This window comes from Pteropus vampyrus, unplaced genomic scaffold, assembly GCF_000151845.1.
Source record: "Pteropus vampyrus isolate Shadow unplaced genomic scaffold, Pvam_2.0 Scaffold301, whole genome shotgun sequence".
Taxonomy (NCBI): domain Eukaryota; kingdom Metazoa; phylum Chordata; class Mammalia; order Chiroptera; family Pteropodidae; genus Pteropus; species Pteropus vampyrus.
Window position 1 is genome coordinate 124,131 of NW_011889082.1, and position 17,826 is coordinate 141,956.

At 35.1% G+C, this 17,826-nt stretch overlaps 1 protein-coding gene across 5 annotated transcripts in view; it reads right to left on the minus strand.

The window, feature by feature from the left end:
• The window catches only part of RIC1 (RIC1 homolog, RAB6A GEF complex partner 1), an 89,732-nt gene that overhangs the window by 2,700 nt on the left and 69,206 nt on the right, over window positions 1–17,826 (minus strand). For 3 of the 5 annotated variants that reach the window (XM_011376639.2, XM_023521274.1, XM_011376638.2), the window contains exons 13-25: window positions 13,129–13,167; window positions 12,693–12,803; window positions 11,820–11,909; window positions 11,007–11,167; window positions 9,954–10,092; window positions 9,469–9,579; window positions 8,281–9,009; window positions 6,575–6,733; window positions 6,350–6,486; window positions 4,782–5,068; window positions 3,788–3,979; window positions 1,077–1,254; window positions 720–908 (exon numbers count right to left, since the gene is read on the minus strand). In XM_011376639.2, the coding sequence (XP_011374941.1) occupies window positions 720–908; window positions 1,077–1,254; window positions 3,788–3,979; window positions 4,782–5,068; window positions 6,350–6,486; window positions 6,575–6,733; window positions 8,281–9,009; window positions 9,469–9,579; window positions 9,954–10,092; window positions 11,007–11,167; window positions 11,820–11,909; window positions 12,693–12,803; window positions 13,129–13,167 (2,522 nt within the window). The remainder of the gene's footprint in view (window positions 1–719; window positions 909–1,076; window positions 1,255–3,787; window positions 3,980–4,781; window positions 5,069–6,349; window positions 6,487–6,574; window positions 6,734–8,280; window positions 9,010–9,468; window positions 9,580–9,953; window positions 10,093–11,006; window positions 11,168–11,819; window positions 11,910–12,692; window positions 12,804–13,128; window positions 13,168–17,826) is intronic. The other 2 variants (XM_011376641.2, XM_011376640.2) reach the window with 2 other exon arrangements.

Sequence of the window (17,826 nt, forward strand, 5' to 3'; positions counted from 1 at the left end):
CAGTGGCGTAGAAAGGTAGGGAGGCTTCTTAGGTGTTCTGGCCAGCATAGAGGGGGCTGCATACAGCTTTAGTGTGAGTCTTAAATGTCTGAGCACTAGGAGCAAGACTCACATTCTTTATCTAGTTGTACAATTAAAAATCATATTCTACAGTGTAAGGACCAACAGGATTTTAGATTTGAAAAAGAGCCTTCAGAGAACCTAAATGAATTTGTCAGTTAAGAAAAACTAGATCCAAGTAAGGGAAGCTCCAAATCCACACAAAAGGTTACAAAAGGCTAGAACCCAAGGTTCTTTCATCCACTACGCATAATTTGGGCTTCCTAGTAATTGCCATGGAACGTTAAATTCACATAGACGTTAAATTTTTATTTTTCCAAGTGGACACTTTTAGGTTATTACCTCCAATTCCATAGAACTGCAGATCTCAAGTTCCAGTCTCAATTCTAAGATCATTTGTACTGTACCAGTCTTAAGTCAGTGACATCTATTCCCATTATAAACTGACCAATGATGTCTCATTGGACATTACTCATGTAAATGGTTGGTAAAGAATGGTAACTAAAGAAAACAGCTTTAAAAATGAACATATGAAAGCATTTTTATTTCGACCAACCTACAAATCTCCAAATAAATGAACCAGAGCTAAGCCCTAATGTGAAAGGACAGAATTCACCAAAGGACAGCTAAGGAACAAGCCTAAGGAAACCAGCACTTACCAATCTGTAGAGGCCCATCGGTCCACCGCATGTAGCCCTGTCTTTATGTTCTGTAACATTTCTCCATTTACCTCTGAAGACTGTATAATAACCAAAATCTGGTTGATTACTGAGGATTCTCTAAGAATCAGGCCTATGACAATGCACCAGTCCAGACATCCTGCCTCCAGGAATATGTGTAGCAAATATCTATACATAAACAAAAACAAAATAACTGAGAAAGAAATACAGAGCTAAGTAGAATCTACAGATATTCAGAAAGGCAATCATTATCAGGAAAGTAGCCCCTGTATCTTATTTACCCAAATATCCTGAGTAGACAGACATTCTGTGCTTTCAAAATGCTGAGAAACTCACCGAAGCTGGACCTGGGATTTGTGAGGCCCTTTACTTGCCAACTCCATGGAGATGTGCTCTAGCTCTGACTGAGTTAAACTGAGTGTAGAAAAATTTTCATCGACCACGGTCCAGTCCCCATCCACCATGGAGCTACTTTCCGTCAAGTCTGTAGCTGAACCAATACTACATTCATCACCTGATGAAGAAGTGCCAAAAGTTATAAACTATAAGTTCACAGAGAAAATGTCTTCCTTTAACTTTAAATATTGGCTGTTTTTCAGATGTTTATTTCTCCTCAAGATTTTGAAACCAAAACCTTAACTCCACTGCTAAAATTTCCATGCTATATTAACAGTAGATATATTTTAAAAAATCATTAGATAACCAGGCGTTATGTGCCTTCAGATGGAAATACGATACCTATGAAGGAAGTAGTCTTGCCTGCCTCCAAAAAAGAAAAAAATCTAGCTATAATTTGACCAAGGCTTTAGATTCAATTACCAATTTACAAGAAATACAGAGGAAACTGTTACACTAAACCATGAAGATGCAATCACCAAAGTTCACATTATGGGAAAATCCACAGAAGTGAGTTTCTTCAATGAATAAATTGAAGGGGAAAAAAAGGAGATGTAGAGGGGAACAATCACTGAAAAAAGAATTAAAAACATAACAATCACAATGTTTGAACCTTATGTGGATCTTGAGTCAAGTCATAAAAAGTTTGTGACATTATGAAACAATTGGAGTTTGAATATTTACCGGATATTTGATGGTATTAAGGAATTACTGTTAAATTTTTAGAGGGATAATGGTATTACAGTTAATTTTTTTAAAAGAATCCTTTTAGAGATACATATTAAAATAGTCACAGATAAAAAGTCATGTTTTGGATTTGGTTCAAAAATACAGGAAGGGAAAGTAGATGAAACAGATTTGGTCATGAGTTGGTAATAATTGAAGCTGGGTGATAGATTGTGGGTGGGGCAAGGGATCCATTATACCAGAGGTTCTCAACCCCTGGGTCACGGATCATTACTGGTCTGTGCCCTGTTAGGAATCAGGCTGCACAGCAGGAGGTGAGCGGCAGGCGAGTGAGCAGAACTTCACCTGTATTTGCAGCAGCTCCCCAGCGCTGGCATCACCACCTCAGATCATCAGGCATTAGATTCTCACAGGAATACCGGTCCCTGGTGCCAAAAAGGTTGGGGACCACTGCATTATACTATAACGTCTATTTTTTAAATGTGTTTGAAATGATCGCTTTTAAAAGTTTTCTTAAAAATCAATGGTACTGCCTCATGTCCTAATCTCAGAAAGAAGAAGAAAAAAATCAGCAAATAAGTGAAGATGTGGAGAAAATGGAACCCCTGTTAATGTCAGTGTGAATGTAAAATGATGTAGCTGCTATTGAAAATATGATAGTTCTTAAAAAAAAAAAAAATTAAAAAGAATTATCACATGATCTGGCAATCCCACATCTGAACATATACCACAAAGAATTGAAAGCAGGGTCTCAAAGAGATATCTGTACTACCATGTTCACTGCAGTATTATTCACAATAACCAAAAGGTAGAAGCAACCCAAGTGTATGCACGTCAATGGATGGATAAACAGTATGTGGTGTATACACACAATGGAATATTATTCTGCCTTAAAAAGGAAAGAAATTTCCATTCATGCTACAACAGCAATGAACTCTGAGAACATTATGCTAAGTGAAATAAGCCAGTTATAAAAAGACAAACACTGCATTATTCCACTTATATGAGGTATCTAAAGTAATGAAATTCATAGAGATAGGAAATAGAATGGTAGTTGTCAATATTTGGAAGTGGGAGGAATGGGGAATTGTTATTAAATAGGTATAGGATTTTAGTTTTGCAAGGTGAAGAGTTCTAGAGGTTGGTTGCACAACAATATGAATGTAAATACAACTGTACACTTAAAAATGGTTAAGATGGTAAATTTTATGTGTAGTCTACCACAATTAAAAAAAAAAAAAATTAAAGCAGCTATAAGCCTCCTCACACAGCAGAAGCTCAGGTAACAATGATGGCATACTGAAATTCAAAGTTCAGGTGAATGAATTATGAAAACTACATTATGAAAACTACAGAAAATCAGACCAAATGTTACTTAAGCTCCTATAATTATATAAACCTAAGCAACATAAATCACTTTAAAACTTCCTCAGTTTGTAGCTTATTCATTACTACAAGAGCAGAAGTTGGCACACATTTTTTGGTAAAGGGCTAGATAGTAAATATTTTAGGTTTTGAAGGCTAAGAGGCAAAACTAAGGATACGATGTAAGAACTTAAAAGAGAAAAAGAAAATTTCCACAAAATTTCATCAGTGAAATAAAAAAAGATAACAGTGTATTTTTTTATGATACAGGTAGATTTATAAGAATAGAATTTTTTACATGGGGATAACATTTTTGCTTACTTGAAGTTCAAATCGATTGCCAAAGTTCATCTATTAGTGCTGATCTGTAATAAGATTTTACCTATTTTATTTTACCTAAAATAAATATGGTGAAGTATAGTCAAGGCCAATTTGGCCTTATTCTAGTAACTAACTATCCACCTCTCCAGCAGATATTAATGGATAATCCTCAAGAATGTACTTGAAAGATGAGTGAAGGTCTATCTCTGAAGTGCTACAGCACAGAAACGTTCTTGCAAAGGAACTGAAAATGAGCTAAGATTTAAAATGACATTTACCTTTATTAGATAAAGGTGACAGGAAGGCATCTTGCATCTGTGGTCCATGGGATGAGGCTGTGTCTATCTCATGATGGGCAGGGCCAATGTTGTTGAGCCAGCTCCGACTTCGTTGGACGTTAGAAATGCCAGCATCTATCTCAAGGTTTAAAAAAGGGTCAGCTGATTGAGACTTTAACAGTTGCTCTCCCACTGCAAGGTACGTCCAAAAACAAAGGAAAAAAATGGGAATCAAGATGCACACTGCCATTTCTAATTCAGTTCTTTCAGCTCCTTTCTCCCTACTCCCCCCAAACTAAAAGTTCAAAGTCAATTACTGTCCTACACTGCATCATCCACCCATAAACCAAGGATATGGGGTTGTAACTATGTAATATATAATGCCACCTACCAGTCATCTTATATATCTTACTAGAACTAGGCAAAATTTTATTCTATTCATCTTTTAAGTGATTCTCCTTGGTTCTTAAAATGACATGAAGTTTCCAAATGTTAAAAGGCTTTTGTTTGAATTTTCTTAATAATTAGAATAATCTTCTTTAAAAGACCTGAACTAAAAAACTTAATCTTTTAATTTTTCTTTCATCAAAATGCTGTTTCACTTTATCCTCTTTTAGTTTAGAAAATGGGCTCTCAAAGATGCATTTTTACTATTTTTTCTGGAATGAGTCCTGTCAGGTAAGTGACAATTTTGCTTATTTTGAGGTCCATGACTAACCAATTCCAAAACTTCCCACAATAAGTGTGGTAGCGTCTATATTCAGCCACTTTTCAACTTGCTGACAGAATCTAAGATAACAAGAGGTAGATTTATAAATTAGACTTCAAGGTTACAAGTCTTCGAGACATAGATTTTACTTTATTTACACCCTTGGATCAAATGGTGGATGATCCAACTGATGAACAAAAACTTCTCTGAATAACAACCAACAACAAAATGTCTAAATACTAAAATATAATTCTCCTTGTACTAGTGACACAAAATTTGCATTACCTGTTCGAAATTTTCCATTCTTGAAAGGAGAACTAATAGAAGAGGCTGGGATGATGGGAAGTGGCCACAGGAAATCTCTGTGGAGTCTCTTCAGGGCTATCACAAAGTTGTCTACCCGGGCAGCTCGGGTACGTTCCTTGCAGAGCCAACTAATTAGTTCGAAGCCCAGCTGGGCTGCAAAGCAGCCGAGGTCTTTTAGCCGAACTTCTTCTAAGAGACGCCGAGCATGTCTCCAGAGCATCATGTCAATATACATGTTTTCTGCACAATCGCTGTCTTTACTCCATCTATAAGTGGGAACACAAGAAAGCTACAGAAAAATCTTTACTGGAAGATTTCACATAACTTTATACATTAGCTTTGATAAAAGTAACAAGGTAAGAGATCCAAGATCTAATTCTGACCGAAGAGAAAGATAAAGTATCAGGTTTTCTCCTCCATGTGATACCATGACCTACTGAACAATATCTGGGACACAGCGAACTCTTGAAACATGTTTGTAGAATGAGTACATGAACAGGAAAGAATGTGAGACAGACAAAGCCAAACCAGGAAGAGGGTGGTGACTGCTTGAAGAAAAGAAAGGGAGCAAATAAATGCTATATTTGAAAAGACCAATGAAAAGAGGGAAGGAGAGCAGATCAAAGAAACCAAGGAGAGAGAAGAAATATGAAATGAGGTCACTCAATGTGAGTTACATAGAAACGTAAGAATAAAACTGATTTACATATGTAAATGCTTAGAACTTGCCTGGCACACAAGTGAACGCTTAGTATGTATAGCCAGTCTTTAAATTTAGGGTATGGCTGAGAAGCTAATGTTTGTCTGGCAATTGTTTATAGTCCTCCATATTGCATTTTACTTATATATAGCCCATGACTGTGTGTATATTGCAAGTGAGGGTGATATTAATGGCTATGATAAGAAAAAGCAATCAAACATCACAATAAAAATGTTGAGAAAGCTCTCACTATGTGCCAGGCACTGCAGAAACAATACAAACAGAATATAATAGGATTAGGAAGAGAGAAACCAAGAGCCAAGAACATGCAACGCAAGAAGGGATACAAGGACTTCACGAACCAGAGGAAATCCTAAATATGTTATAACATTCAGTGAGTTCATAGTTAACCTCTCAGGAGACAATAACCCAACTACGGGTGATGCAGGTTTCAGTCTCCAAGATACATTTCCTCTTTACTCTCCCATTGTTTAATGACATCTCCAATAAAAAGAGTCACAGGAGAGTCAAGTACATGAGGACTAAATTTTATTTTTTGGTCAAGAAGTATAGTGGGAAAGAAGGATAAAACAGTTGACCATAAGAAGGCTTTTGGATTATCTGCAGCTTTATTTATTTTCCTTTTTATACTATTAGAGGTAATTGAAAGTTAATTGCATTCAGATCAGGTACATCAAGACCTACTCTAGTACAAGGGGCAGTAACTGTAAACAGTAATGAAGTTAACTTTGGAAGAAGAAAAAAAGGGAAGCCTTTTGTGTGCTAAGCCTTTTGGGAATGGAAAGGTAAGTGCAATCAGATCAAGCAGTAACAGCATTTCTTTTACCTTTTTCCAGAAGGACCAGATGGCATACTTAGTGTTTTCTGTAAGCTAAATTTACTAGCAGGAACATTTTCAGCTGACTGGGATAAACTGATGCTTCGATTCCTGAAGAACTCAAATCCACCACTTGAACTGGGTTCCTAAGATAATATACATCGTGCGGTACAGTTAGAGAAAGATGCCACATAGGTGTATGGCCCAGAGAAGCTATGCAATTTTGCAACTCACCTGAGCTGTAGGTGTGGATGGAGGTGTCTCAGATTCGCCAGAGCCAATGGCTTTCAGAAATCGAATCATGTGCCGACATAAGTCCCACTTGCCTTGTTCCAGGGCTGTGTTGAACAGAAGGGTGGCATGTTGCCTGCTTACTGCTGGGACTTCCATATTCTACAAAACCAAGGAAGACAAGCATTCCTTTTATAGTGCAAATGATTTGGGAAGATATGAGCAATTCTTTTATCTCCACAGTTCCCTAAACCCAGAAAACAAATGCTGCTGCAACACTGTAGGGGACAGTTAGTTTAATAGTAAAATTAAAAGGAGCATTAAAAAATACCATACAAGAAAAAGTGAAGCAACTACTCTGCTGGTGTAATATAAATTACGATTTATTGAACTCACTACATGCCAGATACCTTATGTAAACCTTACATACATTCTTTCATTTCTCCTAGTGATACTACAAAATAGGTATATCATTCCTATTCTACAAATGAGGAAACCGAGTTAAGTAACTTGAAGATCAGGAGAAAAGCAAGAATATAAATCTAAGTTTGCCTGGCTATAAAAGAGCTCAGGTCTGTCTCCTGTGACAGTTTTCAGAGGATGTGACTTAAAAAAATTCTTTGCTTTGGGCAATAGTATGTAGTACTGCTACACAATCAGCATCCAAAATAATTATTTCACAACTTAACCTTACTACCTACCTTGACCTTCATGGAAAGGCACCTAATACTCAAGTTTAACTGTAATTATCTGATAAGCCATAGCAATTTAGGAATTTTGATAGAGAAAATTCCAATTCCATTGCTTGGGAGATCACTGAAAGTCTAAGGAGTGACCTAAAACAACAAATGGTTGCATTAATTTCTTTCTATTTTTATGATTCTGTGGCTTTTAAGACTAACCAAGGAATCACAGAATCTCAGGGCCATCCAGCCTCTGCTTGAATATCTCCTCTGGTTTCAGTTAGTTGTCATAAAGCAAATAAGTCGACAGGAAATTTGCTTTAAGCAAGAGTTTCAAACGAGGTTTATGGTTAGCTTTTTACATCAATGAAAACGGCTTTGCAGTAATTTGAAAGAACCTTAAAAGTGTAGCCTATTAAATCCATATCAGACTGATAAGAACAAACTATCAAATATATAATGAAGCAAATTTTCAGCAGTCTCAAATAACCCATTGTTTTGAGAAACACCACTATGAGGGAGGATAATTACTGTGGCAGGCCAGAGTCGTCTTAGCTCACTACAGGGGGCCCAACAGGAGGTGCTCTGCTTTGACCTATGTTCTAATCAGAGTCCCTTCATCAATTGCACACTCTAAGGGAACACTGTTGGGGGCTCAGACAAATCCAGTATTATTCAAGCTAATTCTTTATTGTTTCCTATGTAATATTTCAATAATCTTATGTAATACATTTCTTCAGTATTATTCAAAATACTGTTAACTCATTAATCTATTTCAGGCCTATTTATGGACAAACAGGATGAAAAAAAAACCTTGCAATGTTACTTCATGATAGTCAAAGAAATTTTCTGCCATCATCTGATAAGACTGAGTTCTTTAAAAGGAAAGATAAAAACTGAACAGAAAACTGGACTGTATAAATTCCTTATACACAATCACAGTGCCAAAACAGGGCTTTTTTTTTTTTTTTTTGCCTAAGTTTAAGCTCATTAATTCCTGGACCTTTATAAGATGAGAGCTCTTACCTGTAAGATAATAAGGTAAGAGGCAGCTGTGTCCAAATCCTGAGCCATCAAACATTCCTCAAACAAGTCCTTGGGGTTTCCAACGGCTGCAAAAAGGTAGTTCCACAGGGCATATTCGGTCTTCCTGGCACAATGAACAACTGTCTGCAGGAAGAGGGGGAACTCGGTGATAAATTTTGCCACAGTGGGAAGCAGAGGGTCGGGAATGGGCTCCCGTGAGGTAGCTTCTTCTTCCAGCACTTCATGGAGCATGAGCTCCAGCACATGAGGAAAGTAAGGTAATGTGGAACAGGACTGGGCTAAAAGCAAAGCTTGCTCCCCAAGGTTCCTGACCAGGAGCTGACGTAGAATGTGGTGGAGGTAGATCTGAGAGGTTCTCTCCACAACACAGAAAGGGAAGAGCATCTCCAGCTGTTCCCTAGCACTGTTCCGAGTGTACAAAGAATCATAAAGTAAAGTGTCATTGACAGCACCAAGGACTAAAGCGTCTTCAAACAGAACAGCCAGAGGGTAAATATTGATGTGGAAAGGCAGCATAATCCGCTGGGACAAGAAGGAATGGGGCTTGCGGTGATCCCTAGGGAAGAGAGGGAGCCAAACTTTCATCCCTGCACCTCCACAACTCAGCCAGAGGGCCTCCAGAAGGTGACGTTTTTGTTTGTTTGCTCGACACGTTGTCCACACATTTTCAACAGACTGGGCTAGTACAACAGGAGGACAGAATGGCAACTGGAAAAGGAGAGAAGAATCAGTTTTTTCCTAATTTGCAGGTTCCTAAATTCCTAGGTCCTACTTTCCTACGTTTTTAAAAATGAGAGTACAACTTTTTAGGAAAATTAGGGTAATCTTTTAGAATTAGAGTTAATAATAATAGTACCTTGGTCTTTTGGAGTATGTGTATTTAAATCTAAAAACAACAAAACTCTATGAACACCAGTTTATCCTATTTTCCCATTAGAATTTGCAAATAATAATGCTTAAGCAATAACATCTGAAGTATGAAACATTTCATCATCATTTCAGGACCTTATCCTTCCCAAATCATCTTATACTCAGAGGCTTAAGAGTAATTTTACATACTTTTTCAGTTTCCAAATCACAAGACAATATTCTCCTCTTAAATTCTTTTATTCCTTTATCCTAATCCCATACATTCTTGATGTTTTAAATGACTTCCACTTTACTTACAAGTTTCCTTTGGTTACTATCCTTCTCCCGGATCTGAGGGCCTGATCTGTCCCTCTGCATCATGATGAGCTGTCCTGCAAGATTTAGCATAATGCTCTCCGCATCACGAGCCTAAAAGAAAAATAAATTAATTCTAATTTATATGTATGTTTTCAGCATTTCCCCCCCCAGTCCCTAAGATGTACAGGTTAAATGACCAACGATATTTACTGAGTGTGTAATATGCACAGCTATTCTATTAGGCTCTATGGGAATACAAGAAGCTTCCTGGCCAGGGTCAGAAAAACTTAACAAATGCAATTAATGGACAATGAAAATGAATGTAAAATTGAAAGCTGAGCTGAATTATCCTGGAAAAACTAAGAGAACTTCAGAAGTTCATAAAAATGAGAGTTCACATCAGTGATATAGGTGGTGTAGCTAGTGGAAGGCTTAAAGGTACTTGATGAAAACTCTAAATCAGAGTTCTGATAACAGAATGGTACCTGCTGTGGCATTTTCAAGGTGATTCCATTCTCTGTACTCACTGATGTCAGAGTGACAGATACTACCAGGAAAGGGTGAGGAATGTAGCGTGACATGGAGACTTCCTGAAGAACCTGAATACCAGCAGTAGTATTTGGACTACAAAAAAGAAAAAGAAACTCACACACCTCAACAACAACGCTAACAAGTTTTTCCCCCCTGCTACTAATACTACTAGATATCATGCTTGTGGAGGACTATTGTTCCTTCCTTCCCAAGGACTTCAAGCAGCAGACTGACAAAGTTAAGGCATCCAAAAAACACATATGGAGATGAGGGAGAAAGAAAGGGAATAAGATGTAGAAGGGAAGAAAAAACTCGGGAAGAAGCTTTGAGAATAGCTTAGTTGGTTGAGAAAGGACATAAGTTCTGAGGCTAGTAAGATTTCTTAATTTTTATCTTTACATTACTCCTCAATTACTAAGCTAGTTAGGCAAATACACATTTCGTGGCTGTTTAAAAAGAGAAACAAACAAAAGACATCTGAGCAAATAAAACTCAAGAGGCATGGTCTAAATGCTGTAAGCCAACCAGATGCCAAGAATATAGGCAACATATGACAATAAGACTGCTGGTTTTTCCTGCCCTAGACTACAGCCATTTAGCTCAGGAAGATATGAGTATACTAAGCACATGCTTCCTAAGGCCTTAAAGCTATGGAACTCCTTTAACTTTACCCAAATATCTAGAACACTAGGGTAGTTACTAACCACTTGTTTTCAAGGTTGTTAAAAAACTGGTTTACCCCATCCCAGATTACGTTTTTCAAATGAACAGTAAGATTAGCTAAAGAAGTTAGTGCAGGCTTATTTATTTACTTATTTATTTTGGTAGCTAAAAAATAACTACTATATGAATATCACTAATTAAAATTCCTTGTTTTTTTTTTTTAACTCCTAAAACAAAGGAAACTAAATATAAAATTTGAGTCAACTGTTTTAAGAAAATGAAAACTACAGAGGAAACATGTTACATAGGAGCAGAAAGTTACTTGTCACATGCTATATACTTACCCATCAGATTTTCTTTCAATACTGTAAAGGCATATTGAACAGTCTGCTCTAAATACTATTACCATGTCTCGGAAGACACTAAGCAGTAATGTTTCTGCTTGTGCTTTGGTGACATGAGCAAAGGCATTGTCCAGATTAGACGTTCGCAAGTAAACTCTCAGCTGAAAAAAACAAAAATGAAGAAAGCTATAATAGATGACTAAATCCATGCTGTTCACATGCTGTTTTTTTAATCTGATTTTTTTTTTTAAGTAAGAGGAGTTAAAAGAGTAATCTGAGCATTAATAATAACTGGATAATGTTTATATTTTGACAGGGAAGGCTCATTTTACAAATAATAAAAAGATGAAGTGATCAAAACTCTGAATGTACTATTATGAGATACTCCTTTCAGATCTGGCTATTTAGACCTGATTTGAAGAGACCAGCAGTTTCTCAAAATATAAACATAAAAATCAATAAATTAATAAATCTCTAAGGACAGCCACCCTTATAAACTTCTGTGCTCTTAACTATTTTATTTTTTACTATTTACAAACTTTATAGAAAATGTCTACAGCTAAAAATCCTTAGACAAGGTTATTTAGAAGTCCTGATTATTCCTCGAAAATCTCTTTAAAATTAATCCCTTTAAAATTTTTTTAGAAGTAGTAACCGGAAAGGAAAATCTCATTAACTAAAAATGCCAAATTCTTGATTGAAAAAAAACAAAAAGTTCTGCCTATTTTCCAATAAAGTATTTTTATATAAAACCATATAGTGCCTAATATCTTTAAAATATAAGAATCTGTTATTTTTGAGAGAAAAACTTACCTCTTCTTGACGATCATTTATGTTATAACATGCAAGGACAATAAAATCTTTCCACCAGGCTAAGCCACCTGTCACAATCATACTTTGCTCCTTAAAAGAAAATTTCAAAGAAAATTATGTTGCCAGAAATTACAATAAGTAATATACTTATAAGATATTCCTAAGCAGACAACAAAAGCTCAAATTATTTTTGCTCTATTCTCTATCCCCCCAATTAAGCATTATTCTGGGCCTTTATTAGTGATGATTCATATCCTATTTTGAAAAAAAAATAAACATTTACATAAGACAGAAAATACATTATTTAAAAATAATTGAGTATCATGTAGCATCATTATTCCCACATTCAAAAGACTCTGGTTTAATTTCTGGCTTTATCATTTATCAGCTGCTTGACACTGAATTTTAGTTTCTCTTATAACAGTGCCCTTACTGAGTAGTTACGCAGATCAATGAGGTAATATATATGAAAGCCCCTTAAAGTGCTTGGTACATAGTAGGCACCCATTAAGTGTTCATTTCCTTCTCTTTTTCTCCTATTTGATTTGTGCAAAATCCAACTGCATATGTGTGTATGCTATTCAAATATTTATATCACACACAGACAAGGAAGGAAATGATCTAAAATTTTGTGGAAATTTATCCTGATCTGGTGAATTCAACCTGGAATGTAAAGGCTCAAGTTAAAAAATTACAGTGTTTGATCTTAAAGAGAATGAAAAGCAAATCAACTATCACAATACCCTTCATCAAGTATCAAGTATCAAGCACTAATATTTTTTCGTAAGTAAACAGTGGCTTACATTATAGTTATTTCACATTGTAGTTTTCTTATACTTTGAGAAATCAATTTTTAATTTCAAAAAGACTAACCTGGGTAATGTTTCCAAAAAGTTTCCATTTTTTGGTGAGTAAAGAGTAATGTGCAAAACCGAACTTGCCAACCACAGCAATATTCTGTCCAAGCTTATCAATAGCTGAAAACTGATTTAAAAAAAAATTAAGAATTCTTCCTTGCAAACCTATACACTTTATTAGGTATAAAGAGCTTAGTATTGCATCAGGCAAGCAGATTATCGATAAATGTTTCCTAACTGATTTAAATGTATAATGCTACATTTAAAAAAATCTGACTATACATGTTACATTTGACCAAATTATAGATGCTATACACTAAACATGTAAAAGGAAAGTATTAAAATTTTACTTTCATCAATGCATCCACTGAAAGGTTCAATTCCCAGAATACCTCTTGTAGCAAATGCTATCCAATGCGAGTTAACACCAACGAAAATAATAAATAACTCACCCGTATAGGCCAATTGCTCTCTAGATAGGTGCTGGAAATCTATAGAAAACAATACATCAGTATGGTAAGACTTCTGAAACGTACTTAAAACATGAGCATCACAATATGAGATTCATTTTCCTAAACAATGTTTGAAGTGTTCCCAAATAATGGGTATTACTAGCAGAGGATACTCAGAATTTATCATTTGTATAGCAGCCAATATTTCACACCTACTTAATCATTTCATTATAAATTTCATTATAAATTTTCAGACATCAGGCTTTTCTCTTTTTTTCCTCTACACTGTTTCTATTTGTTGTAAATATTGAACACTCAATAAAAACAGAAGATTTTTAGAGAAGCACCCATGAGGGCAGCCAAGAATTATGTAGATAACACAAACACAGTTTAGGTTTGCTGATCTGAACTATTCCAAAACAACCTTATATAATAAAATGAGAGCTTCAGCAAGAGTTTTATTTTTGCTTTTTATTAGAAATACTTTTATTATTTTTACATTGTTCTGATTAAAAAAGAAGTATATGCTTATAAAATTTAAACACTATAACAATGTACAAAGTACAAAATGAAGTTCTCCTATTATTTATTGCTCAAGGATAACCACTGTTTAGGCTTTGCTCTACTTCTAAACAAACATCCATATACATGTAAGATTGTATATAAGCTAATATTTTGGTGGTGTTCAATTTATTTATCTATAAAAACTTTTATATATTAGATATTTATCTGCAACATAAGTAGTAAAAATATCTTCTCATGTCTGTCTTACATCTTTGTATATGGTATCCTTGTGTCACTCCAACAAGAATTTTAAACTTACAGAATCCTCTATGAGCTTTCAATGTAGATTAAATAAATTCTAGCTTTACTGAGACTGTAACCTCTCTACTAGCTTACTGATTTAATTAGTTTTTATGAACACATGGTGAATGTGGGGTGAAAACCGAATGACAGAACAAAGGAAGAATCTTCTATTTCTTGAATAAGAGGACCTTCAATTTATTCAAATTTATTTTCATTTTACTCGAAGAAAAAGTATTACATATTTTTTAAAACGCCAAATTAAAAAGCCAAGTTACTGTAGTCAAATTCAGTTAAGATTGTTGGTGTAATGTGAAGACAAAACACCGAGTAAAAATAATATGCTGAAAATATCTGCATTAACCTTGATAAAATTTATTTATAAAACTATGTGTTAGCCTTCATTTATTATCTAATAAGCCAATCTAAATTCTAAGTGAATTAACAGCTTTTAGTACATTAGGAAATTCTTAACTCCATTTCTGGTTTGTGGAAGCCTACTCTACAGAATTAAAGAACAATGTCAGAATATATGCTTGAAGAATACTTAACTTGTATCTTAACAGACATGATATATTATTCAGATCAATAAAATTCACTATGACAGGTGAAATTAGTTCAGAATAATGGTAATCTGGGGTAATGATCAGGTAGCAAAATAAAAGCTGAAAGTAGTTTCACAGGAGGCTGTAAACAAAATTCTTTTTTTGGATGAATAGTCACTTGAAGAAGGAGGTACCTGGAGTATAACAGACACTAAAAAGAACCCCACCCCCCACCTGCCATCCCCCAAGTCTTGGTGTGTCATAAGTATCTATGAAACATGTGGACTGGTAAAGTGTGAGGTGGGATCTCACTGCTCAAGTGGATTCCAACATGAAGAGTTTCTAATCATGGGAACCTAAGTTAAATCTTATATGATCACACTCTGATGAGTATCTTCAGGAAAACACGATTTATTCTTTTAACCTCCAAAAGTATATGAGGTGCCACAAATGGCAAATGGTTTATTTTCAAAACACAAAGCTTAAGTTTAAAATGCTTTATTTCTCATGCAGTTTGGTGTCTGAAGATGCTATAAAATGAGAAAAACTTTTATTTTCCCCAGTGGGTCAGCTTTATTGTTTTGTGTCACTTGAACTTTGAGCTCTACCCCTGATACTGAGAACAGGAAATGGCAGAAGTAAGGAAAGAGGCAACTAATGAGTAATGAAGAAACTCAGGTCAGGACTGCATACTCTGGGCACAAAAGTCATACCACACCACTGAGAAACTGAGTGCTAACATAGAATCTCTATCTGTAACATCTTAGGATTCTTCAGTCTTTCAAAGAACCTAATTTTCCCCCTTAAAGTCATTCTGCTAAAATCCTATCTCCTGCCTGGGCTACTTTTGTCTATAACTGGTGAGACTGCGAGAGCCCTGCTCCTAGCAGATTTGATCTACACCAAATTTCACACCTAGTACATTTGATACACACCGCAGGAATGAGAGTAAATCGTTTATAAATAACCTTTAAAATTCTCTCTGTTGACCTCCCTAATGTAGTGCCTGATACATCACAAGTGTTTATCTCCCACATTTTGTGAAGTTTATTCTTTCCAAATAGCAAGATTAACTATAAAACCGACATTTCAGAATACTGGATGATAATGATTTATGCATCTTTCAGAAATAATTTTTCATATTATACAAAATACTAAATAATCAAGAAGGAACACAGCCTAAGACAAGGGTGTTGTTGTCTTTTTGAAAATATTATTTGTGCTCCATCTGTCAACAAACTACTTTCAAAATTTTTAAGAATTTGTAGCAAGAAAAACTAAATAAAAATAAATAAATAAGCACCATCTCTAACAGAAGCTACTAATCCAGCTTCTGACAAACACGTATTTGTGTTGTTTTAGTTTAAGGAAAGAACATAATTAACATAGAATCTTCTGATTAGGTAACTAACAAATGTAAAGTAAAAGGCTTAAACAAACAAACAAAAATTCAATAGTCTAGATGAGGAACAGACAGAGCAGCAGAATTAGTTGGAGCTCATTTGATGAACTCTAAGCTGTACAAAAAGCATACAAAGTATAAATCACGCAAACAAAGCCACTCTGATGGAGTACATGGACACTTATCCTAGATAAGAGCATATGTTGAAGGGGGAATTAAACAGGCACTCTTATTTCTTCAGGGAATCATTACTAATGGCTAAAAGCCTGAAAGGTAAAACATTACTATTATATGGACACTGTAAACCACCCTACCAAAACATCACTATAACACTGCATTGACTCGTGGCTGGAGTGCCAGCAAAGTATAAGGCAAATCCAAATAAAAACACTGCCAAATAGGCACATACAAGGTTTTAGCTCAAGGTCAATAGCATTTTATGATTCAACATTTAGTACCTAGGATTTAAAATAGGTTAGACTGTTACTTGAATTTATATTATAGCAAAGGTAAGTCTGCCACTACTCTGCTGTGTAACCATGGGCAAGTTGTTAAACTTCCCTGAGCCTCAGTTTCCTCATATATAAAAATCTAGTTGGACTACATGATCTCTAAGGTCTTTCCAGCTCTAAAAATTCAATGAGTCTATTATAACTTAATTGTTTTGGGAGTACAACTCTGGCATCATTTTTATTAATTTTAAGGAAACTGAAAAAAAATTAGGTAAAGCTAAGAGTTAAACAATTTCATCTTTCTGAATATTTTAGCTACCTGAAGAACAGAATGACAAAAGAATCTTGCTAGTACCTACTTTGTCTAAGGTTGTAAAATCAGTTATAGGCTTCTAATATGGGATACTTCATAGAAGGCTAACAATTACAGAATCGCTGAATTTTTGAGCTGGAAGGAAATTCAATTTTTGTTATTGCCTGATGGATTTTTGAGTTCCAGACCTACCTTCTTTGATCCTCTGCTCTACTTGGCTCTCTGGCAACACAGACCTGGCTAGGCAGAACTGGCATTGATGCTAGGTCAGTGTAGAATGAATAGTTCAAAGTATGGGGAAATGAAAATAGTAGAGAAATGGCTATAGGAGAGAAGGGAGCAGTGGAAAATTTTAGTCAAGGAAGTAGCTGATGCAGTTTTATTTAAATATTGTTACTAATTATAAAATGGTATGCACATTGATTTTATGAATTTATTAATGTAATTAAATACATTTTATTTTAGTGTATACCACATGTCAATGTAGGAGATAGTCCTCCTTCAATTTTTCACATTATGACCATTCTTCTGTCTCTCATTATCTCCACTCAGAGTCAACTGAAAGTAACATGGGAGCTGAAGTAAGCTAGTAAGATAAAAGTATAGAATGTAGAAGTAAGGCAAAGAATTGTGGAAATAGAAACTGACTAAGACAAAGAGTAGGCTCTGATGCACCTAAGATACTTTGGTACCAAAAGGGGAAAGAAAACACTCGTAACTTTGAAACTTATGTATGAAAGTTTCTTTAAAAAAAACTTCAATTTATTGATATATTTAAATTAATTTTATCTGGTATCAAAATTCAGAATTAATTTCCATGTTAAATGCCAACTGATCAGAATTACTAAAAAAAAATACTAGTTTAAAGTTATATCAGAATGAGTAAATAATTTGGAACAAGATTAAGTAACAATAAAATTGTTAATAATTTTCTAGATGGATCACAAGTCTGCAATTTGGGTTTAAAGTCAGGCAATTAACCTCAATGTCCCCATGAGGACCACAAGTTCAAGCTGCTGTACAGTACTGTTACCTTCCATGAAATTACTACATTTTTTTGCCTATGCAAATCCACAGAGCTAAATTTATACAAAAAGAAAAAGAAAAAGGAAAATAGTTTTGCTCTATAAGAGAGCAAAACATAAACTTCCAATTTTTGAAACTGTTCATTACTAATGGACT